This window comes from Triturus cristatus, chromosome 12 (assembly GCF_964204655.1).
Source record: "Triturus cristatus chromosome 12, aTriCri1.1, whole genome shotgun sequence".
Lineage (NCBI taxonomy): Eukaryota > Metazoa > Chordata > Amphibia > Caudata > Salamandridae > Triturus > Triturus cristatus.
The window spans coordinates 544,471,842-544,496,114 of record NC_140595.1 but is presented as its reverse complement, the minus strand read 5'-3'; the positions used below and the strand labels follow the sequence as shown (position 1 = coordinate 544,496,114).

Genomic DNA, 24,273 nt, shown 5'->3' with positions numbered 1-24,273 from the left:
ACCAATCTCCCCACTTCGGCCCTGTCACCCTGTTAGGGAGACAAACCACGTTTTGCATTACAGGTCTGCATCAGTATTCTGGTGTGTGGGATCCAATAGTTACCAATCCATAAAACTGCTTCCACTTTCCGAGACCCTATTGAATTCACTCAGGCAACCCTTGGCAGAGTATATCACTTTTTCAGCCCCCATGCATGTATCCACCCCAGCAATCCACTGACTCCTAGTTAGTATAGGGGGCAACTACTTAATTCTGTGAATTGTATCTTAGCTACTATCCAGGGACTCCTTTTAACAGAAATTGGGTGTTGTGTGGTATTTGGTCCTCAAGTGTGCTACTGAGTGCCAGCAGAATTATATCTCAGTATCTCTGGATCCCAGGGAGTTCCCACAGTGTGTGATAAAAGGAACCCACAACATCCTGACATCATAGACAGTCAAGTGAGGGGGATCATCTGTATTTTGTGTAAATTAACTCTGTCCTAGTAGGCCCGGTGCAGGATCTTAAGATGACTAAAATGAAAGCATGTGCTAATGGCCTGCTTTGAGGGTGCATCAGAGTGGTCTCCCAGTCCACATCCTCCAGCACCCCCACTTCCCGTTCCCAACATTGTCATAAGTTCCTAAGTTTATCTGTGATATTATTTAGTATATCTTTGTATTGTGAGGATACCACTCCTTTTCCCAGTGGTCCCGCAACTGGAGATTCTCGAGAGAAGCCAACTTAGGCAGGTTTTCCCAATTTAACCCTTCTGCATGTAGGGCATGTCTGAGGTATCTATATTTATATAGCTGAGTATGTGAGAGGTGATAGTAGTCTTGGAAAATTTCAAATGGCATGTTTTCTATGATGACTCATCCTAGAATTCCCAATTAGATTCCATCTGGCAAAGTACTGCGGCCTAGGCACCTCCATCAACACAGACCCCACCCATAGTAGAGTTTCTTTTGTGACCCTTTGTTTCGAATCCTATGTGTGATCATATCCTATGTTTAACCACAAAAGAGCTGCTCCTAAAGTGATAACCACTATAAGGTTTGAGTTATATTGTGAGTGGGGGCATCTCACAAAAAGTAACGGACTGGTCTCACACCCCACCTGGTGTCAAGCTTCATCATTGACCAGTCCTCGCCCTCTAATACCTTGGTTTGATAGAGGGCGGGCATACACCTGACGACAGGGATGCACTTCTAAACTAAGTGGGGGCCCGTGTATGAGTGAGTGAGATTAAACATCATTATAGTTATCCTCATTGTTTTTTTTAATGTGAAAGGTAACTATATGATGTTTAAAAGCAGGTGACGGTGTGTGGGGGAATTAGTGTCCCCTAACTGTTGTGTTTAGAGGTCGACATGTTTCTGCCGTCTTGGCCCAGGAGGGTCCAGGGCATTCATCAGGACCTAAATATGTAAATAGGGCTCCGTTTTTACCAAAAGTGGCAAGAGTGTCCCACTGTGTGGGCGTGATCACTGTCACACTCCACAATTGGATGGCTCCTAGATTCAAGCCTGTAAAAGAAAATGCAGGGAGAGAATAAAAATATATAACAGACCGTAGTAGTGGTGAATAACTTAACTCAATACATGCACTTATCCAGTTTCTGTGTGAGTGACTACTCATGTGACATGTGCCACTCAATTTGTGTACATGATGGGGATGCAAAGGTGAGAGCACGTGTCTCACTGTTCTTACCCTAAAAACCAAAGCTACTGGCCCCATGGGAGGAGGGGAAACCCCTGTTTGTCAGAACCTGTGGAAAAAACATATAGATCACAGCTGGCGTGAGAATTATGGTTTTTCAAGTACAAACACACAGAACATTCATCCTCAATTGTGCTAATTGCCCCAAAGTACTTTCATTCAATCCGATCTCATTCACACCCTTACTGCCTCAAGGAAAGTTTCCTGCGTGGATCCTAGGTGACTGCTCCCGTTCCTCCCCGGTGTAGGACTGGGTGGAAAGCCGTTGTGCTTTTATAGTCTGCTCACTTAAGCAAATTGGTGCTAGGTGAACGCACATGCTCAGATTAGAGAAGTGAAGCGCGTGACGGAAATCACTGAGGAAAAGTGCGCTGTGGTCCGTGCCCTACGCGACAGTGCCTAGTCTTAAATTGGCAAAAGTACACGCATGCTCTTGTGGGCTATTGGTGCGTGACTGCCAAGGCACCCGATGTGGAAACGGGTGGGCGGCCAATTACTGTGATGCAAGGTGAAATTCTACGTAGATTTTTTAGCTGCCCAGAGGGGCGAGATATTGCAGAAGGGGCAGAAGTACACGTCTGCTCTGTGTGTGACTGGTGCTTGACTGCGGAGCACCCGGTGTGTGAACGGGTGAGCGGCTGATTGCTCAGAACAAAGGGGGGGGGGATTCTACCCAGAATCTAGATCTGCCCAGATGGGCGATGTTGTGCGTGTACTACGGGCAGTTTTCGGTTGGACTTCCTCTGATGCACTTGTGCAAACAGGTATTCCAAAGGAAGATCATAATAAGGGTAAGGATGTGAAATGTTGGGTATTAGTGCTGAGTGTCAGCGCTATCATTTCTATTCATGCGTTAAGCCTGGGTGAGAGACGGTTCCAGCTGGGGGAGTATGACTTTGGAGGGCATGTGGCCTATTAGCCTTACGACTTCGGCTTAGTTTGAAAGCCAGCTAAGTGTGACCATTCCAGGTAGACTCAGCCCATTTTAAGTAAACTCATTTAAGACAGGGCACTGCATGTACCGATGGTTTCACAGTGTCGTGTGATGGTATACCAGGTACACTCCGTCTGTGTTAGTGTGAATTAATCTACTGGTGGTTGTTAGAGGTTTCAACGCCCCATTTGGAGCCACGTTATTTAATCGTTGAGCCCTTTGTCCCAGGTTCGTAAACGGAACACCCAGCGTTGTTCTCTTACATGTAGGGCTTTAGTAAGGTCAAACTTTCGTTTTTTCATTACTTCCAGAATGGTCCATTTCAGGTCTGTCTTTATGGTATTTTTCAGTGAAATGACGAGTCAGTTTGGTGTTGGTCTTTTTACACCGAATCGTGCTCCGATGTTCATTGATACACACTTTGATTTTCCTGGTGGTCATGCCAACGTATTTGAGATCGCTTGGGCAGTTCAAGAGGTATACGACGTTCTCCGTGTTGCAATTACTGAATTCTCGCAGTTGCCAAGGGATCCCCGTTCCTATGTCTACCTCCTTGTTATTAGAAGTGAGTGCGCAGGATGTACAGTTCCCACAGGAGAAGTGGCCGATGGGCCGTGGTTGGCTCCACAGGGTTTGTTGTTCCTCTTCTCCGGTCGATGGTCTCTTTGCGTGTACTAGTTCGTCGCGCAGACTCCTGTTCCTTCTAAAGGCAAATAAAGGTGGCTGCCACTGGTTTCCAGCGCTATTGAGGAAGTGCCAGTTTTTTCTCACGATTTTTTGTACTTTGTTTGAGATCGGAGTGTATGTCGTAACGCATACTGGCCTTTTGGTGTCTCCTTTTGTTATATCCTCTAGTAGTGACTCTCTTGGATTGCTCCTGGCACGTTTCCTTGCTCGTCTCACCATTTTTCTCGGGTAGTGGCGTTCTAGAAGTTTATTTTCCAGTCGTTCAGCCTCCTCAAAGGTTGTTATATTCGAGCAGTTCCGTCGGATTCGGAGGAACTGACCTACCGGGAGGTTTTGTCTCAGGGCCCTAGGGTGGTAGCTCTCATAGAGAAGTAAACTGTTTTTATCTGTGGTTTTGTTATGAACCTTTGTTGTGAATCCTTCTTGGGTTATGGTAATGTCTAGATCCAGAAAAATTGTGTGGCTCACATCATTCGTGTGTGTGAATCTGAGATGGGTGTCCTTGGAATTGACCCATTGGACAAATTCTGTTGCATCTTCCTTGCTTCCGTGCCATACAATCAGCACATCATCAATAAAGCGTTTCCACACCTTAAGGTGTTTCAGGAATGGATTATTAGGATTGTAAATGTGGTCTTCCTCAAATTGTTGGACATAGACATGCCATGCTTGGGGCAAAAGTGCTGCCCATCAAAGTACCGGTTATCTGGTGGTAGATGGTGTTTTCGATTTCGAAAAAATTCTCAGTTAGTGCTAATTCAGCACATTCCATCACAAAATGTTGGCGAGTGATGAAATTCCACTCCATGTTTAGGATAATTTGTTCCACCACTTCCAAGGTTCGTCTCTATGGTATGCTTGTGTATAGGGCCTCTATGTCCATTGTTAAGAGAAGGTTCTCTGTAGGATCTATTTACAGATCTCGGAAAAGGCAAAGGACATCCTTGGTGTCCCTAAGGTAGGAATGTGATTTTTTTCACAATCTGTCTGAGGAACCAATCGCAAAAATGCTAAAGAGGTTCCAGAACTGATACAATCCCAGATACGATGGGTCTTCCGGGTGGGGGGGTCCGGTTCTTGTGGAAACTTTCCTTGAGGCAGTAAGGGTGTGAATGAGATCGGATTGAATGAAAGTACTTTGGGGCAATTAGCACAATTGAGGATGAATGTTCTGTGTGTTTGTACTTGAAAAACCATAATTCTCACGCCAGCTGTGATCTATATGTTTTTTCCACAGGTTCTGACAAACAGGGGTTTCCCCTCCTCCCATGGGGCCAGTAGCTTTGGTTTTTAGGGAACGAACAGTGAGACACGTGCTCTCACCTTTGCATCCCCATCATGTACACAAATTGAGTGGCACATGTCACATGAGTAGTCACTCACACAGAAACTGGATCAGTGCATGTATTGAGTGTAGTTATTCGCCACTTCTACATTTTCTTTTACAGGCTTGAATCTAGGAGCCATCCAATTGTGGAGTGTGACAGTGATCACGCCCACACAGTGGTACACTCTTGCCACTTTGGTATAAACGGAGCCCCCATTTACATATTTAGGTCCTGATGAATGCCCTGGACCCTCCTGGGCCAAGAAGGCAGAAAACATGTCGACCTCAAACACAACGGTTAGGGGACACTAATTCCCCCACACACCGTCACCTGCTTTTAAACCTCATATAGTTACCGTTCACATTAAAAAAACACAATGAGGATAACTATAATGATTTTTAATCTCACTCACTCGTACACGGGCCCCCACTTAGTTTAGAAGTGCGTCCCTGTCGTCAGGTGTATGCCCGCCCTCTATCAAACCAAGGTTTTAGAGGGCGAGGACTGGTCAATGATGAAGCATGGTACCAGGTGGTGTGTGAGACCAGTCCGTTACTTTTTGTGAGATGTCCCCACTCACAATATAACTCAAACCCTACAGTGGTTAACACTTTAGGAGCAGCTCTTTTGTGGTTAAACATTCATAGTTGGAGCCTGCTAGCTCCTAAAGCCCTGTGCCTCTTGTTCCCTCCTCCACACAGTGTGGAGCTCATGTGTTTTTGATCATATCCTATCCCATGCCGTCATGGCCACCTAGGCAGGATCAGGCAGGACTGTTCTGTCCCTCCCATCATTAAAGTAGTTCTCCTAGGTGGGGTTGACCATGGAAGGTCTGTTCAGTCAGACCACCAGCTCTCCTTTCAGAGTGTGCCTTCAGTCACTGATGGTCAGAATCTGGGATGCCCAGTAATATGCCTGCATATATGGCAGGGGGATCCCCCTGTTGCATGCAGATCGGTAATGGGTTTTCACTGATATCTGGGGGGGGGGGGGGGTGCTCCATCCTATAACAGTAGTCTCACCTCAGTGTCTAGTCTGAGGAAGTAGGATTTGACGATAGAGTAGGGTGTATTCTGCATAGCGTATATGAGTATTGATAGAGTAATCATTACAAAATTGGCCGCTCTGCAAAGGAAGGATAGCGGCAGCTTACACCAATGTCTAGTTGTATGTCCACCAACGGTCGCTACAACTTTGTCTTCCAGAACTGCTCCTGATTTATGGTGAAAAAAATGCCTAAATATTTGAAACTTTCATCTACCACCCGTAGGGGCATGCGGACAGTTATTTCAGGGCCCGAAACTCCAACCCGATCAAGTACCGACTTATGCCAGTTTATTCTCTACCCAGAGTAATCTCCAAAGGTCCTAAAAATATCCAGGGGGATTCAGCATCCTCCTCCCAGGATTTGATATATAACGGAAAACCTTATCAGTGCATACAGAGATAGGTGTCCTTCTCCCATTCTGCCAGGCCATCGCCACTGCTAGTTTACCTCCCTGATCTAATACAGGTCATCAGCGCAATGCACTAGACCAAGAGGAGGGGGCAGAGGGGAGAAATCCCTGCCTGGTCCCTCACTCCTGTCGGAAGGTCTCAGACACGTCCCCATTCACTCTTACCACTGCCGTAGGCTCTGCATGTAGCAGGGCCACCCAGCTCCAAAAGCAAGGTCCACATCCAAAGCTCCTCAAGACCAGAGACCGATAAGTCCAGTGTATTGAGTCAAACGCTTTTTCAGCTTCAGTTGACAACACAGCCAAGGGAATCCTTACTTCCTTCAGTTTGTTTCACCCTTTAAGGGTGTCAATGTGCTAGGCTGGCGTGACCAAGCCAGGCTAGGTATTCTGTTAAATCCCAGAGACAAGGGACCAGTTTCGGTACTTGCTTTATCTGTGTCTACGGTTGATTTTTCACAGTTGTATCCTCAAGTTTTTTCAGATAGTTTAGGGAAACTCAAAGGTTTCACTCACAGGATCAAAATCAAGTTGGGTGCTATTCCTGTAAAACAAACGTTAAGGGGTGTCCCCATCAATATCAGAGAGGACCTAAGAAACATGTTGGATACCATGATTAATGATGACATTATTGAGGAAGTGGAGTCTTCGGAATGGGTGTCTCCCATTGTTTTAGCCCTTAAACCGGATAAAAGTATTAGGTTATGTGTTGACTTAAGAGCTTTTAATACTAACCTAGTTGTGGATTGTCATCCTCTTCCAAATATCAATGAAATGTTATGTATGTTGGATGGAGCATGTGTATTTTCCACTCTTGACCTTCGGTCAGCCTATCATCAAATCGAACTCACAGAGGATTCTAGACATTACACTGCATTCATAACACCACATGGCCTTTTTCAGTTCAAAAGGATGCCTTTTGGCTTGGCTTCGGCCGCTTCTGTTTTCCAGAGAGCTATGTATCACATTTTCAGAGACTTGTCTAAATTTGTGAAATGTTTTCAGGATGATATTTTGATTTTTTTCAAAAAATGATGATGAGCATTATCAACATCTTAAAGAAGTCTGTTCTAGGTTAAGTGAGTACGGGTTAACACTCAAAGCTAGTAAATGTAAATTTTTCTGTAAATCCGTGGAATATCTAGGACACACACTTTCTGGGGAGGGTGTAGTACCAAAAAAGGCTTTGGTAGATGCTATCATCAATTCACCAGCTCCTGATAATAAGGATAAATTATTGTCATTTGCAGGGTTATGTGAATATTATAGCAAGTTTATACGAAATTTTGCAACCAAAATGGAACCTCTCAGAGAATTAATGAGAATCTTCTGAGTTTGTATGGACAGACAAACAGGATACAGCGTTCAAATGTATTAAAGAGGAGATTGTTAATGCTCCTACTTTAAGGTAATTTTGTGTCAACAAAAAATGCATTATCACTGTAGATGCCAGTCTTTATGGACTGGGAGGAGTTCTTAGCCAATGTGCTGCTAAAGATGAATGGTGTGTAGCGTTTGCTTCAAAGACCTTGTCTGAAACGGAAAGAAGGTATGCGGTAATTGAAAGGGAACTATTGGTATGCATCTGCGCGATTGAACATTTTCGCAACTATATTTGGGGAAGCAGATTCACACTGAGAACCGATCATAAACCCCTTGTTGGTATTTTATCTCCAGGGGGTGGTTCGAACTCCACTGCCCGCATAGCTCGTCTTACATCTCGTTTACAGGAGTATGATTTTGAAGTAGCATATGTTCCGGGCAGAAACAATGTCACTGCGGATTTTTTGTCTAGGTTACCTTGTAGTGATGGCTGTGTTTCTTCGATTGAACATGATCTAGACCTAGTTGCAACATTGAAAGACTTTGTATCTCTGGATTTTGTAAAATTGTCAGAAAGTGAATGGACATTGGAAATGGGTAAAGACCCGTTGTATCAGGAAATATGGAGTTGTGTGAAAAATGGGTGGCCTAAAGAAAAGGGGGTTTCTGCTGATCTTGCTCCTTTTTGTCGGGTATCTGCAGACATTGAGGAATGTGATGGTTTACTTTTCAAAGGGGGTAAGATCGTTCCTCCAAATTCCATGCAAAAGAGAATTTTATTACTTACACACCAAACTCATTTGGGTATGTCCTCGATGAAGCGTTTGATTAGGGCTAACTTTTGGTGACCGGACCTTGACAAAATGGTGGATAGAACTGTTGGGGAGTGTCCAGAATGCATTAATAGCGATAGGATGCTCCATACTTCATCTGCTCCTCTTAAGCCAGTGGTGTGGCCAGTGTTCCCTTGGCAAAAAGTGGCTTTTGACCTTTCTGGACCATTCAGCAGTCTGCCCCCCAGTGCTCGTTTTGCTTTAGTCATGATCGACTATCATTCCAAATGGCCAGAGGTTAAGTTTGTGGCCAATACATCAACCCAGATGATTGTTACTTTCTTTAGGGAGGTCTTTGCTCGTGAAGGGTATCCTGAGATAATTGTAACGGATAATGGGGTACAACTTACATCTCATGAAATGCAAGAGTTTTTAGATATGTGCAATATCAAACATGTGACTACGTCCCTATATGAACCAAGGGAAAATGGTCAAGTAGAGCGGTTTAACAGAGTTCTCAAAGACAGTGTTCAGGTGGCACAAAGGTCAAGTGAACCTTGGTTAGATGTAGTTAGAAAAGCTGTGGATTTACCGGATCACTCCGCATTCGGTGACTGGTATAAGTCCTTTCAGGTTATTGAAAGGGAGAGAACCTTCGTCTGAAATTTGTCCTTGGTGGATTAAAAAGTTCAATAAAACAGACGATACAACTGATATAAATGATGTTGCTAGACAGGTTAAAAGTAAACAGTATTTGATATGAAAAGAAGGTTTGATGATAAAATGAATGTCAAGATTCCTGACTTTGTAGTAGGAGATTGGGTCAGGATCAGGAAGCCTGGGTTTTTGGTTAAGGGGTATTCTAAATTTTACCATCCCATTAAGGTGGTGAAGGTATGTAAGAACAGTGTGATTACTCAGGATGGTAGAGTATGGAATGTAAGGAGGGTGGCAAAGTATAAAATGCCTGTTGGTGATGAATCTTATGTATTACATAATTCTTCTGATTTTTCAAGAGACGTTCCTCTTTCCACATCTTCAGTGGCGTGTAGGGTCAAGAACAATCTTCGTGAAAGAAGATTACCTGTGCGGTTTTTAGATTAATGTGTTTCATTTGTTAGAAGGGAAATGTGTTACATTCTGTATTATGCAAGCTTGTATGTATCGCTATGTAATCTGGGCTCACTGGAATATGGAACACAGTGCCTGCGTGGTACAGTTTGTGTTCCATGTTCCAGGAGTCCACAGTTGCTGTATATTCCTGGTAGCTTGTAGTGCTATCTTCATTACCTAACATAAAGCTACAATCTTTAAAATTACCTTGTTTCCTGGAGTATTGAATTTCTACAATCCTGTTTTCCTTTAAGGAAAACGAACTGCATTAAAAAAAAAAAAAAAAAAAGCAGGCCACCATCCCTGGAAGGGCTGGCATTCCCAATGAGCTCGCAAATTGCGAGAGGCTCATTAATATTAATGAGCCTCGCAATTTGCAACCCCATTGGGAATCGCAAAACAGTTTAATAATGTTGTACATGCATAATAGCTCCTCGCAAATTGGGAGTCGGAAAAGACTCCATTTGCGAGCCGCTATTTTGCGTGTCGTACATCTGGCCCAAAGAGCCTACCTTGCAAGGTTTTTTACTTTATCGTCCTGAGAGCTTTATATGCATTAACCAAGGGCATCCAACTGTATCTGTGACTATTATGAATCTTCACAAACCAAGCTAACATAACCCTTCAGTTAAGCGGGAGGACAGGTGAAGGGGTATACGGTCTTTCACCATTTTCCCTTGCCAATATCTTTGTGGCCTAAAGCCTCGGAAAGGGATGAGCTTGCTCATTGGAACCCCAAACAAATCTGTGCTGCATTTGCATGAAATAACAGATTTGGACCTTGACTTTTCCTTTCAGACTTTAGCACTGTTGTGTTGTTCGGAGCCTGCATCGAGGGAGTGGTTCTTAGAGATAAGTAAGTATTACACAGTCCCAAGCAAAATGGAAATCTTATGTTGGCTCTCATTTAGCATTATCCTTGTGTGCTTGATTCTGAACTTGCTTTCAAGAAAAAACATTTACTACATGTGTAACCATTGACTGTTGGTTGCATTGCCAGCATTGTAAACATGAGGTTTGTATGCTATGAATGTAGCTGGTTCCATATCTAGCCATATTTCTATTAATCTCGGTTGTAGAAAAAGGAGCATGATGATGTAGTAAAGGATTTTACCTCCTGAAGGGTCATGGATTGTGATAAGCAAAATGACAGTGTTCAGTGACCATAAAGTGATGAATCCTGCTATTATTCCCCCAATCTCTTCTGTGTGGTGGGAGTGACAGTGAAGGATTACTAGTGGGGACAGAAGTGGCCACTTGAACTTGTTTGTTTGCGATCCATTTATTTAGGTGTTTTTATCACACCAGTACCTCAACTCAGGACCAGTTCAGGTTGTTCCCAAACACTGTAAGAAAGAAGACATACAAAAGACAGTAGCAGCATTCACCTGCAGTAGTCACTCAGTTTATTCTGAGTCAGTGTGAGATGTGCTTAGGGGCTTCCCTTCTCTACAGAGGACAAAGGAAGGCTGTTGCTGAGAGAGTCCACAAGTGTCATGGAGTTAATTCCACACTTGTGGTGGCACCTGACTGGCTGTGCTTGGATTGTGACTTTACTCTCATTCTACTACAGTTTTTATGGCAGGGCTTCAACATTCAGTTTTGTCTGCAATCAGTTTTTGCACTTGTCATCTCGATTTCAACTTGTGCTGCTGGACACAGAGCACAACATGTTTTTCATGGTTCCACATTGGTTACTCCTCAAGATCCTAGTTTTAACAAGCACACACTAGCTCTTCACAGGCAAGCTTTCTTGGGTTGGAGATGAAACTTGGTGCTGAACTAAGGAGAATGAGGATCATGAGAGGAAGTTCCAATTGAATAGTTTGACATGGGGCATCCTGCCACGTGGACGATATCTGGGTATTTTCCAGCCTGCATGGGCAAAATATGTGTGCAGTGCTGCTGCACATACTAAATATACTTAAAGCTGTTGATGCAACTAGTGAAATATTCTTGCTGGTGCCTACCCGAGCCCATGCGTTCAAGCTCTTGACACAGGGACTTAGCCATGCATAGACCCATGGTACCCTTTTCCAGGGGGCATCACTCTTCAATGTATCCTACAGGGCTGTAGTTACAGCTGCTGGCACCCCTGCTGAGGGTACTTACATCACATGAAACAGGCATGCCAGAGTCTGTACTCTACAAGGTACTGTTGCGAACATTTGCAAATTGAAGCAGTTAACTTCACGCCCATCCGTAGAGCAGTCTATCCTGCAAATATTAGCATTATGTGAATTCTGTATTTTGGATACAGAAGTACCATTGGTAGCTAAGGGTCTGATTAAAGCCCTGCATTAATCCTGTTTCAGTCAGCAACATAACTCTAGGGGTGGGCGGAATTTGCGAAATTAACTTTCGCAAATTATCGCGAAAATGTTTAAAATTGTCGCAAACAAGCAGAAATATCGCGAAGATGCGGAAGTTTTTTTCCGGCATGCTCGCGAGATTTTCTGCATGGTTGCGGGTCGCCAACTTACCCATGTGGTTGCTTGCGGGCGCGGCCATCTTGTTTTGAGTTTTCTCGCGGTGCATGATCGCGAGAAGAAAGACGTGATCGCGCGACGCATGACGTCACTGCGGGTTCGAACTGTCGCGAGACAGCGCAAATGGCTAAAAACAATACAACATCTCATGGATAACGCGACCGGATCAAGAAAATTTGTCGGCGAACGCAGGGATTCAGGTAAGGCGATCGCACGCGCGCGCGAGAATGTATTATTTTATAGCGCGAGCAAGAAACAAATTATCGCCAAGCTGTGGAAACCGGAATTTTTGACATTTTCGCGCTCTCCGCGGAACGCGAAAATGTCAAATTATCGCAATTTCCGCGAACGGAACGAAATTTTCGCCCAGGCCTACATAACTCGCAGGCCTAACCGGAATTACATGATTTGTGACAATTCTGCTGATCTGACTTGATACACCCATCTGCGAGTGCTCTGGGGAAAGTATAATAGAAAAATTAAAAATCGGGGGGGCAATTCCCCCAACCCCATAACTCATTTCTAATGGCATCCTGAGCATCCCCAATTAAAATCTACAGTAACTTTGCCCTCCAACAGGCTGACCTAGTTAAACCCTCGATTTTCAAAAAGTATTTTGGATGCTAGATGATCATAAAAACACAGATGTAAAGCTATAAAGTGCTTCTCTCATTTAGCCTTTCACGATAATATTAATCTAATTTTTTTTAATCTTTTCTTTTTTATGTGATGATTTCTTTTGTGCAAGCACTTGAAATATAACCTGTGAGAATATCTGGGCAGAGAGAGATTGTAAAAATAAATTCCTCTTTCTTCCCAAACGAGAGACAAAAATGACTGAGAATGACTGGCTATTTCTGCCTTTCTGCTGAAATGTCACATCTGGGTGAAAAGCAGGGGCGGCTCCTCCTTAATGGCAGAGGAATGTAGCCCCACTGAAAAAGAAAGTGATTATAAAACCATTTTATTATCATTTTATTTTTCTTATTGCCAGCCGAGGTTAGGGCAGGGTCATCCTGACGACCATCACATCACTATAGTGAGGGGTGTTGGGCTTGTAAGTGTGCATGTCAGTTTGGACTTATGCACACTTAGAAGTTATGCACTTCTGTTTCTCCAACCCAACTTTGTTGCACAGCCGGGTTCGAAAAAAGACACAGACTCTCTATTCCTGAGCGAGCGACAAATCGGCCCGCTCAGGTCAATCTCAGTGCTGCTCTCTGCTGGTAAATAGTAGTACCAACAATGTCGTGATTGCCCCCTGGTAGCCTGTGCAGCGTGACCAGCGTCGGAAGAGGAGCACTGATGTGACAGTCGCAGGGGCAGGTAAGTGTTTTTATTTATTATTTACCCTCACACCACCTCCACGCTCATGTTGCCCTATCACTCCAAAATTAGAGCAGCCACCGCTGGTGAAGAGAAACCTAAGGGGGTCCACTCCCTCTAAAGTCCCATCTCTAACAGTGATGAGGTCCGCCGAACTACCCAAATGTCAGCAGTTCTTATTTAGACCCATCACTATCCCTCCAACATACTCAATGTTCATTTAGACCAGCAATATCCTTGCCCAATTGGGGGTAGTGTTTACCATGACAGCACAGGCACTGTAATACCAATTTTGTATTTACTGTTCCCATTAGGGGCAGAGCATTTTTTGCCTGGACGGATCTCCCTGTGTAAGTGTGTGTAGGTCCAACTCCATCAGCTGGAGTCCTATTGAGTCCTCTCCAGTCCGTGGTGCAAATTAACTCATTGAGGAATTCATTCGATCTTGTTGCAGATGTAGCTCAACACTATAAACGTCTGATAAGTAACGTAGTAGTGGAGTTCTTTGAATGCTGTGTCTTTGCAACGAAAACGTCTCAAATGCCGTTTTCTCTTCACACACAGGTGCAAATAAATGACTTAGAATGTCATGCATTGTAAAAGAGGAGGTGGAAGCACAGGTCTAGAATGAGTGGATAACAATGTTCCAACCCGACAGGTTTTTAGTGTCAAATTAAATAGTAATTTGCTTGTGCTTCAAAGCCTACCGCAAAACCCAAAAAGAACTACAACCCTTTTCAGTTTTGAAAACGTTATTTGATTCTTGAGGCAAATAAAACAATTAGGGATGCACTTCGATTGATTACACTCCCCTGAGACTCTTCAGAAAGTAATGATCAGATGTCCCTCTGTACACCCCTTAAGGATACAACTTCAACAGGGGAGGCAAGAAATGCCTCAGTTTGATGAATATCCACCCAGAGGGCACGCTGGCAATATCCCTGCAGTAGATGGCAGCCAACTTGGAAAGGTGCCCTTCTAATATTTATGTTAAACATTTAATGACAAGTGTATTGTGTCATTATTTTAACTTGTGAAAGAATTTCTTGATGTTTTGCTGTAACCACATGATATTTCAAAAAATGAAAATGCTATTTTTTTATTTGTTTTTTAGTTTTATATAGCACGAACTTGACCGTAATCGGGTAACACAGTGCTTTACATAGCACCAATTGCATTATATGAGGACACATTCATTTTTGTTAGGCACAGGGAGATTAAGCGATTTGCCCAGAATCACAGGATGTTCAGCGTCATTGCCAAGACTCGAACCCAGTTCCCCAGATTCGAGGTCGACCGCCCTAGCCATTAGGCCAACTGCTCACCTCAAATTAATAACTACACACATATATAAACCGAAGCAACAAAATTCCTATGGCAAATCAGAGCCAATGTCATTCGGTAGGCCAGTGACCTTAATTTATAGCTTTTCTGCTGTGGTGAGTAGAGGGGTTGACACCTAGGTCTGACCCTTCTGTAATATGGTTGCTGTAACTTAATGAGGTCAACTTGGCGTAATGCAACCTGAGTGGGCAAATTGTAAGCAGCCTCATACACATGCAGATTCCTTCTACCACATGTCAGCATGCAGCAGGGTGGGTGTGGAAAGTGAAAGGCTTGTAACCGATGAATCTTTTTTCCAGGTATGGTGACGCTGTGAACAAAAACTTAGTTGTGGGCATCCTGTCTTGGCCTTCTCCCTGGGTCATTGTGATAGGCTCCTTCTTCTCCACGTGTGGAGCAGGGTTGCAGAGTCTTACAGGAGCACCTCGATTACTGCAAGCAATAGCCAAAGACGACATCATTCCATTTTTACGGGTGAGTATACCCTAAACCCTTTATGTCCTGAGAATATTGTAAAGTAATAAGTACCTTTACAATGTCTGCCACCAATATGTGTGTTGAGGAACTTTTCATGAAATTGTTGGGATTGTTTTATGTGGTGATTGATCTAGGTATGTAGAGTTGAGCAAGTTCTCTTAACAGAAATACTGGTGTTCATGGATAGCTAGAGCAATGTTTTTTTTCAATGTATACCACTGACCATCATTCACTGATGTTGGCCTCCATTTCGTATTGTGAGGCCTAGAGCTATATCCAAGGCCGGCTTTAGCACTGGTGAAGACCGGTTCGACAGTCATTTTTGGCATCTGGAAACCTTATGACCGTAACCTTGAATTCTGTAACTATCACCAGGCAAAAGTGCCCCTCATCTCTCCAATCATAAGTTACTGCTCAACACAGCGCACTCACTGAGGTCAACGCCTCTTTCACAGGTCAACGCCCAGTGCGGCTGCACCAGTCGCACTGCCCTAAAGCCGGACTTGGCTGTATCTAGTCTGGAGAGATGCAGTTTCTTCCAGATTCTAAAAAATATTTGAAGTGCACTGCTGCTTGAAGCAATCTTGTGACGAGATTCTGAATAAAACCTTTGGGAGAGCATATATTGATGTTGGTCTGACACAGAACTCCATTGAAATTTTGATACTTCAGATTCATCTGCTGTGGCCTGACAAATCATGAGTTTAACGCACGAGTAGAAACAGACTGCTGTCAAACCGGATTTGTTTGATTCATCATTAGTCTTGACATGCCTGAATAAACATGACCTATTATTTTGGTACAGTGTTGCACTAAGGAGGTTTGCACCCTTAACTCTAGGCATGAAAAAACACAACCTTTTTAGCACACATGCAAACATTTGGGAATTCGTACATAGACATGGATTTGTTCTATATGAGGCCAATGTAGAAACTCACAATTGTCGTGGCAGTCTTACATATTCGTTCATGATTACACACAATCCAACATAATTGTTGAAAAAGGTAAACCAATGATAGGGCTTTGAGCAGGTCAGAAGACTGGAAGTAGGAGAGTAAAGACATACCTTGTGTATGTGCATGCCTCAAGCTTTGTCTTCTAGGACCTGTCGGAAAGAACTACAAGAACCAGTTTCCTGACTGGAACCAGGCCCACAGGGCTTCTTGGGCAAACCTATCTGGGGACAATTGTCTTACTGCTGGAAGACCTAGACTGTGAAGAACCTGAAGGCCAAAATGGACATTTTGCTTAATTATGCATGTTGCATAGCATTTCAAGGCAAACACTTTTTAGCATTTGCTTTGAAAGGACATTTTCAGGCCTTACCTAAAAATTGCATAAGCTGTTTGTCCGCCTCTTGATTTCCTCAAAAATAATCATTGAACTGCAAACATATATATTGACGGCCATCTTCATCCATTGGTCTGTTCACAATTTGCTTCCGCCCTCTAAGGCATACAGGAGGTGCACTGACCAGCCTACTCCATCCATTGGCTGTCTTGCACTATAAGTGACCATATTTTGCCTGATCGCAAGTAAGCACAGCTGGCTGACAAGAGCTTCTGTTTCAGAGCAGGTGTGCTTTAGCTGCTCCATTCCATTGTTTATATATATATTGTTTATGTGCTTTGCAAGGCTTTTTGCATATTCCATATGTTTGCAAAAACAAATGTAACAAAAAAGTTGCATGTTTGGAAATCCAGACCTATTGGCTCCGTCAGTTTGTGTTTCATTTTGATAACATAGGATCGCCTTTTGTTATTTTTATTTTGTCTTCGTGCATGAAGTAGGTGTGAACCTTTCCTTTCTCTGGTACTGTATTTGGGTTGTTGCTTTATAGGTCTGTTACATGCAATACATCACATATTGTTTCTGAGAACTGCTTTGCTGCTCACGAGTGAACACTGTGAAATAAATGTTTTCCCTCCTTGACCCATTTACCACCGTGAAATCATCTACTTGGAGAGTGTGAGGATGGTCAACCACATCTCTTATGGTTGTGAGCTCCCTCTACAAACCGTACAATGGAATTTCTACCAAATGAATTACTATCTAAATCCATGTCAACGGTGAAGCAGCTGTGCTGTCCCATTGTTTGTAGGGTTTCAAATGAAAGCATGCTTCATTAGTTGAGTTGGTTTTGATTAATTCACTTGTACTGTGGGAGTCCCTGGTCTGGGGAAGTGATTTTCAAGCATTAGTCCCTGTCACACTGAGCTTTCTAATTTGAAACAGTGGGCAATAGTGAGACCACTTCAAACAGTGACCCAAACGTATGATTCTAAAGTCTCTGTAGTCGATGAGGAACACGCTGGAATGTGAATACCAACATTACCGAGTTCAGTGTTGCATCTCATGTATGCCACATGCTTCTTAACATTTAAGATGTATAGATTTAACAATACAGTTTACAGTGTGCAGTCCTCAAGGGGATCCTGTAGCAAGAACACCAATGTTATATTGTGTTGTGGTCAAATATTTTTGTGGAACTGTACTAATGGATTTACATTAAAATAATGTGCTTTGTCCAGACCTGTATCAAAAATGACAAGGCTCTTTTTATTTGACTAACTGTATTTCTTTAAGTAAAACAAGTAAGAGGAGATGCCATTGTATGTGGAATACTTGTAGTAATTTTGCTTTTTGCTTTTTGCTTTCAGGTGTTTGGTCATGGAAAGGCAAATGGTGAACCGACGTGGGCTCTTCTCCTAACAGCATTAATTGCTGAGCTTGGAATTCTGATTGCTTCCTTGGACATGGTAGCACCAATCCTCTCTATGTAAGATAAAGACTGTCTATTGTGTAGTATATTTAATTTGCTATTCTGTGCTGGTGAAAGTGATTTACATATAAAGTTGACTTGAGGGTTTGCCTAGGTGTGGAGAAATTCAGGGTTGTCACTTGTCCCTCTGTAATTGGATGCCATCTTAGCCATAGTCTCAGCAAATCAGGTGATTGGTCTTCAGGGATGTCCTGTATAGGTCCAGAAAGGCTGTCTCTAGCAGGTGTCCAGTGAAAGCCCTAATAGTAAACTGTTTCAGTCTGTGGTTCATAGTATGTTTATCTTTTGTGTATATTTTGAAAATCTGCCAAGTTTTTTGGGACATGCGTTGTAGATCCGGATTAGATTTTATCATGTTTGCTATCAGATAAATAAATTCTACAGTGTCTCCCTAGAACAATAACAATCTAAAGTGCACCCTGTCAACATTGATTCAAATGCACCTAATTACTCCCTGCCTTCAGGCTGGAGCATTTCTGCATATATAACATTACAATAAGAAAACCGCTTGCAAAATAATATTTTGTGCATTTACATCGTTTGTGTCTGTTAGACCACTTTTTAAGTGAATTGATTTACACTCCACCTCACAAAGGAAATCTTCAGATTTTCTATCACACATCTTATGTTAAGAGTTTCAGAGAAGGATCTCCACTCATTTCGGAAATGTTGCTTGCTTTTTGAGAAGACATTGACTAAAAAACTGCTGCAGAATCTCCTAAGGATTTCATTTAGCAGACAAGGCTATTTTAATTGAGCAGATGCTATTCTAATGAACCTCTTTCCTCTAAGCTGCTGCACCCCACCCACATGTATGTGGCTTGTAAAGGTCCAGAGTCCTCTCTACAGTTTCTCAAACTGCCTTTTGTTTCCTGACACTTTACGTTTATTTGAAAATGCATACAATCTTGTCACTTCAAAGATTCAAACCTTTATTTATCCTTAAACTGTCCTTTATCCATTACCCAACCTTTAAAGCTGGGGAAGCTACCAAGGTTTTGCACAAAATATCGCTCCACCCTGGACGTTGGTTTGCGCCAGGATGTGTCAGTGGTCCTATGATGAAGCGTGCCACTATCTAGTGGGTGAGGGCACTTTTACAAACCCTAAGGGTTTTCCCAAATTGGTTGTTTGTGTCTCTTTGTTGTTTACCAACTTGGGTTGTTATGACCAGGAACTAAGAAGGCCAGTCTTCTTTCCTCTTTTCTTTTTCTTGCCCCCTCCCTTTTTAGTCTGGTTTAGTCCTATATATGTTTCCTTTTCATTTTGTGAGTAATCATGCAAAAGAGTTGTCAATCTGTAGCCTCTCTGAATTTTCAAACTACGAGCCTAAATATTTAGCTCTGGAACAGAGCCACCTACAATTTAGGGGAATAAAACAACTACATTAGTATCTTCAGTTCCCTCCAGTGTTCCATACTAGTCAAAGTTGACCCTCTGCAATTGATCCTCCAAATCACATGTTTTGGCATTCAAAAATGAGCAGAGGTCCTGGTGGTCTCAAATAGTTTAAGGCTTCCAGTGAGCATAGCTTCACCCAAAGTTTCACTATCTGGCCATTAAGTGCTGTCATGCTTTGTGCAATATCTGTAACTTGGGAGCATAAAATGGTAAGATGCTTTTTATGAGTTATTTGCATTGTGCAATTTCAGACTTTCAGGCAATGTTGTCAAATATTACTTGTCCATAAAGAAAGTGCTGCAGATTACCCAAGCCATCTAGGGTTGTTGTGGAAAGCCCTGCTTTATATTGCTATGCACCTCTCTGCTGCTAGTAAATCCACATGCACCTTCAATGGTAAGTAGTTACCCACCATCTTTGAAACAGCTCTGATTTTCTCTGTTCCTATCCGTTTGGTCACTTCTTCAGCAATAGTCTTTTTCCCTTCAGTCTTATCAGATCTAAAGCTCTTACTATCAAGGCAGTGGTCCTTTTTCCTTTTACTTCCTCTTTCCCTTTCCCTTTATTAATTACCATTGGCAAGGCTGAGCACTAGGTCGTGGACTGCACCTTTGAACGTTATCAAACCCAGTCTTTGCTTGTCTGTTGATGTTGTGAATCGTACTTTGGTGTAATGTTTGGGTTATGCTGGAGAAATTTGCATATTTTGTGTGCCAGAAAGTTGGATTAGTCGTTATTAGAAAATAAGACTAGCAAAAACATGTAACCAGCATGTCTGCCTGCTCTGATAAGTTACCAATAGTTATCTGTAGCTGAAGAAGCGAGTTGCACTTATCTCCAGTCACTGCTCCAAACTCTGGCACTGCTGCAGTCTCTATCCCCACCACAGAGTATTCCTTTGAACTTTTCTTTGATTTTGGGACAGTGGAGAGGCACACACTATTACTGACTCGGATAATGTTGTGGTGTCCCCATGGCACATTTCTAACTCTATTTTCACCCCCTTAGACTGGGTGTATCATTTTTGCTTGCACAGATTGAAGCTCTCAGCAATATAGACTTCTCACTGGTGAACTTTATGCTATCAAAAGACACTTCAGATTAAGTGAAAAGGGCCAGAGGTTTACACTGTGACAACATCTGTAAACAGATTGGGGGCAGATGCATAGATTGGCAGCTGTTGGCAATTTCTCAGTGTGTATCACATGAATAAACTATATTCAAGCCACAAGACAGTGCTACGGACCTCAAGGTGCAGCCATCTCATGAGGAGAATCTTGCATATACTTTAGCTTTAAGTTAAATACACATGGGGACATTTAAAGGATATGCAGCCATTTGGTTTGGTGTCAACAAAAGAAAGGGGGACCAGGAGCTAGTTATGGTCCAATGTCCTTGCTCCAACATTAATAGTTACATCAATGAGGACATTATTCCTTGTTGGAGGTGAAACAGGATTAGTGAACACCTACTCAACGGGGAAAGAAGAGGGAAAGGTAGAAAGAGAGAGGAAGTGTAGAAGGGAGGAAGAGGTGAGGGGAGAGGTGAAGGTGAAAAGAGACCAAGAGAACTATCCCCAGAATCAAGGATCCAATCCCGAAGGGGAGGACTCAGTGTAGCCTCTAGTTTGCCCTCACACACCCCGAAGGATGTCTTGCTTCATCATCGGGCTTTTTATTGCTCCTCGTCAGGCCGGCGCTGCAATGCCCGAAGGGCCCCCGAAGGGTCTCTTTAGCGGAGGTCTTTTAAAGAGAAAAGCCGATAGGTGAGTGCGAGTGTGTGAGATAAAACGGGGGTAGGGAGAAAAGGATCCAAGGAACAAATGGTTACGTGCGTGCAAAGTGTGTGGATAAAATTACCTAGGGGTGTCCAAAAATGCTATTTATCAATAGCCCTGGTCATGGCCTACATCTGAAAGCAATGTCCAACCAAAACTGGGCCTCCTTTCCAGTGCTTAATTTGTAAAAATCCTAAGTGCCTGGGCCCTCCTCAGGAGGGCCCTGCAGTTTGCACCACCCATAGCACCTGCAGCGCTGCCAATTACAATTTAACACAACTAATGACCATCACATTTCTACAAGGGTGACCATTCAGACTATTCCAAGCCATCCATTGCTATAAGAATAGATTAGGCGGCAGGTATTAGTCATTTTAAGGTATATTTAATTAATAAAAGATTGATGTGCTCATCTCTAAATTACACTCCATCATTAGTTCCCATGTTGATAATTAAGTCCTGGTGCCAAGCACCGGAAACCACTGGCTCAAATTAAACACTGCTCTTTTCTCTCCTTCAACAATTGTTTCTAACCTATCTACCTGCAGCTATAGAGGAGTCTGGCTCTGGTTCACCCCCTCAGCCGTCACCTACCTAGCCGGACATCTGTCATTGTTCTTCTGCGTCTCCCTGCTGTGTTTCCTTCCCTCCCCGCCTCCTCCCAGCTCCACCAGTCCATCTCTGGACTCTAGACTTTTGGTCCCTTCCTGAACTCTTAACACGATGTTTCCTTATGTTATCACTAGACCTAGTTTTTTGGCCGAAGCCCGGTGGAGCTACCTGATAGCTATAGAAGAGATGGCCCCCTTGGCTGTCACCTACCCAGCCGGACTTTGGGCAGACTTTCCTTCGTCTCGCCTTCGCATTCTCCCTCCCACCCCTTTACCCTACCCCCTTTCCCCCTCTATGCTCCATTTTCTCGTCCCCTTCTTAATGTTCTTCTGTTGAGATCTAGCTATTTGGCTGATGCCTAGTGAAGCTACCTGATAGCTATAGAGGAGATGGGCTGTGGACTTCCCCCTCGGCCGTCACCTACCCAGCCGGACTTTGGGCAGACTCTCCATCGTATTTCACTCCTACCCCTTTACCCTACCCCCTCTCCCTTCTTAAGCTCCTTTTATCTCGTCTTTATGGTTTTGAAATGTTTTTCCAGTAACCGATGTAACTGGTAACTGATGTAATTTTGTAACTTTGTGGAACCTTATGTAAAGCGCTCGGATACCTCCGGGTCTAGCCAGCGCTATATAAAACTCAAATAAATAAAATAAAACCTTGCACTAATTTATGTTCTGCAATCTAATGCTAGAGGACCACTCGCCATCTGCTAAACCCAGGTAAGTCTGAGTGCATTTTACTTTCTCTTGCAGCTTGTCTTCCTCCCTCAGAATCATCAAATTGCTGTTCTTGTTACCTCCTTTCTCAGCCCCCTACTGTGCCACTAATCTCCGAATCCACTTGAGCTGCAAATTCAATATCTCACCCTTCATGACCACAGCAACCAATTCGCATGATACCAGCTTCTATGCAGTTTCCTCACCTCACTTTCTACCAACCACAATTCTCACATTTGCACTAGTCCCCAGTCCTCCAGAGTTTCGTAAAGGCCTCCTTGTTGGTCTCCCCAGTCCTCCTTTCCTCCCCTTGGAGAAAGTTAATAATTGTACTGATTTATTCAGCGGCGGCTTCTCCGCTATGGCAGAGGAGCGTCGCCATCCCTGCCAGCACCCTTGAAAACGTGAAAAATAAAATTATAGTAAAACAGGTTTGAAACCCATTCTATTATCATTTTATTTTTCTTGAGCCGAGTCTTGGGGGCGGGCCAGGGTAGTGACAGGCTCAAAGGGGGTGTGTTGAACACTACCTTTATTGTGCATTTGGGTTTGGCCGTGATGCTCTCTCCAGCCCAAACCCCTGCTGCTTTGCTGTGTTGGAGACAGCAGACACAGGCTCCCAGTCTGTCCTGGAGTGCAAATCATCGGCGTTCAGGCCAATCCTGAAGCTGCTCGCTGCAGAGCAGTCTGGGAGCCTGTGCCTTTCTGCAGTGAAGGAGAGGAGCAGAAGAGTGTGACACGATACTGGAGGGCAGCAGTTAAGCTAGTTTTTTAGGTCTCTCCAATCGAGTGCCTTTTGCGATCGATTCTCTGGAAGCTTAAAATGCACGTATAGGAATGGACAAAGATGGCTGCTCTCGCCATTCATCCAAACCCAAGAACATGCTTGCCTACGTATGTACAGTGGACAATCCGACGCCATCTTGTGCCAAGCTTTCCATTGTCATAGCAACTAAGCTTCTTATCAGAAGCTTCGTCACGCTGCCTTGTTTTGAGTATAGGACGAGGTCCAGTCACACTTTGGGCTGGTATAGCACACTGATTGCTTTGTTGGCAGTCTCGTAGTGCTGTACATAAAGCTGTTGCTCTCGCTGGCCCTGCTCCTCCATATACGTATATGCGTGTCTCTAGGTCCTTCCTTTATTTATTTGCAATTTTATATAGCGCAAACTTGACCCAAAGGTATTGGAGCGCTTTACGTGACTTTCAGTTACATTAGACAAGGACGCATTTATTTTTCAGGCGCAGGGAGATTAAATGATTTCCTCGGATCAGGACGCCGAGACTAGAACCTGCAACCACAGTTCCAAGGTAGACAGCGCTGGCCGTGACGCCACATCCCTCTCCCAGTGCCTCTCTGGAGCTGCTATGACGTCACTATCCGTGTGACACCTTGAACTCATTCTCATTCTCTGAGGCATCTTCCGAAACAACGGAAATTCCACCCCTCTCTCAGGAAACTCCCGTTGCTGATACTGTGACGGAAGCCTGGTTCCATAGTTTACAAAATCTGCAGCTCTTGCCTATTCTGTTGAGCTATTTTGCACTGTCCACACCGAAAATATATATATCTCAATCATAGCCAATAGTTCTCGCCTTTGGGACCTTATAAGTGTTTAGTTATCCAGCACAATATCCTTGGTGCAACAACATCAAGTGTTGCATGGCTAAACACGTATAAGGTCCCAAAGGCGAGACCTATTGGCTATGCCAATGCTTCTATTTTTTTGTATTTGTCTCAATCGTTCCTCCCCACCCTGCCTCTTTTCCCTGACAAGAGCCGCTCGTGCACTTACTGTCTTTAGAGCCAATCACAGATCCCCTTACAAGTTCCTGACTCTGTTTACAGACTTGCTTCTCCCTACATAGGCCTTATTCTCACTGGACACACACCAAATACCCCTTCTACCAATGATCCCTTCAAGATCATCTCAAAGGGCCCCTTGTCCAGCTCGAGACTGGCCTAACTGCACCAAGGCCCACTTGGAGTTGAATAAACCATGATCTCTGCACTTCTGTTGCCAAGACC

At 43.6% G+C, this 24,273-nt stretch overlaps 1 protein-coding gene across 2 annotated transcripts in view; it reads left to right on the top strand.

The window, feature by feature from the left end:
- Positions 1-24,273, top strand: part of SLC12A4 (solute carrier family 12 member 4) — a 477,810-nt gene that overhangs the window by 261,503 nt on the left and 192,034 nt on the right. For both annotated transcript variants that reach the window (XM_085638574.1, XM_085638575.1), the window contains exons 11-13: positions 10,116-10,173; positions 14,776-14,950; positions 17,614-17,732. In XM_085638574.1, coding sequence (XP_085494700.1) covers positions 10,116-10,173; positions 14,776-14,950; positions 17,614-17,732 — 352 coding nt within the window. The remainder of the gene's footprint in view (positions 1-10,115; positions 10,174-14,775; positions 14,951-17,613; positions 17,733-24,273) is intronic.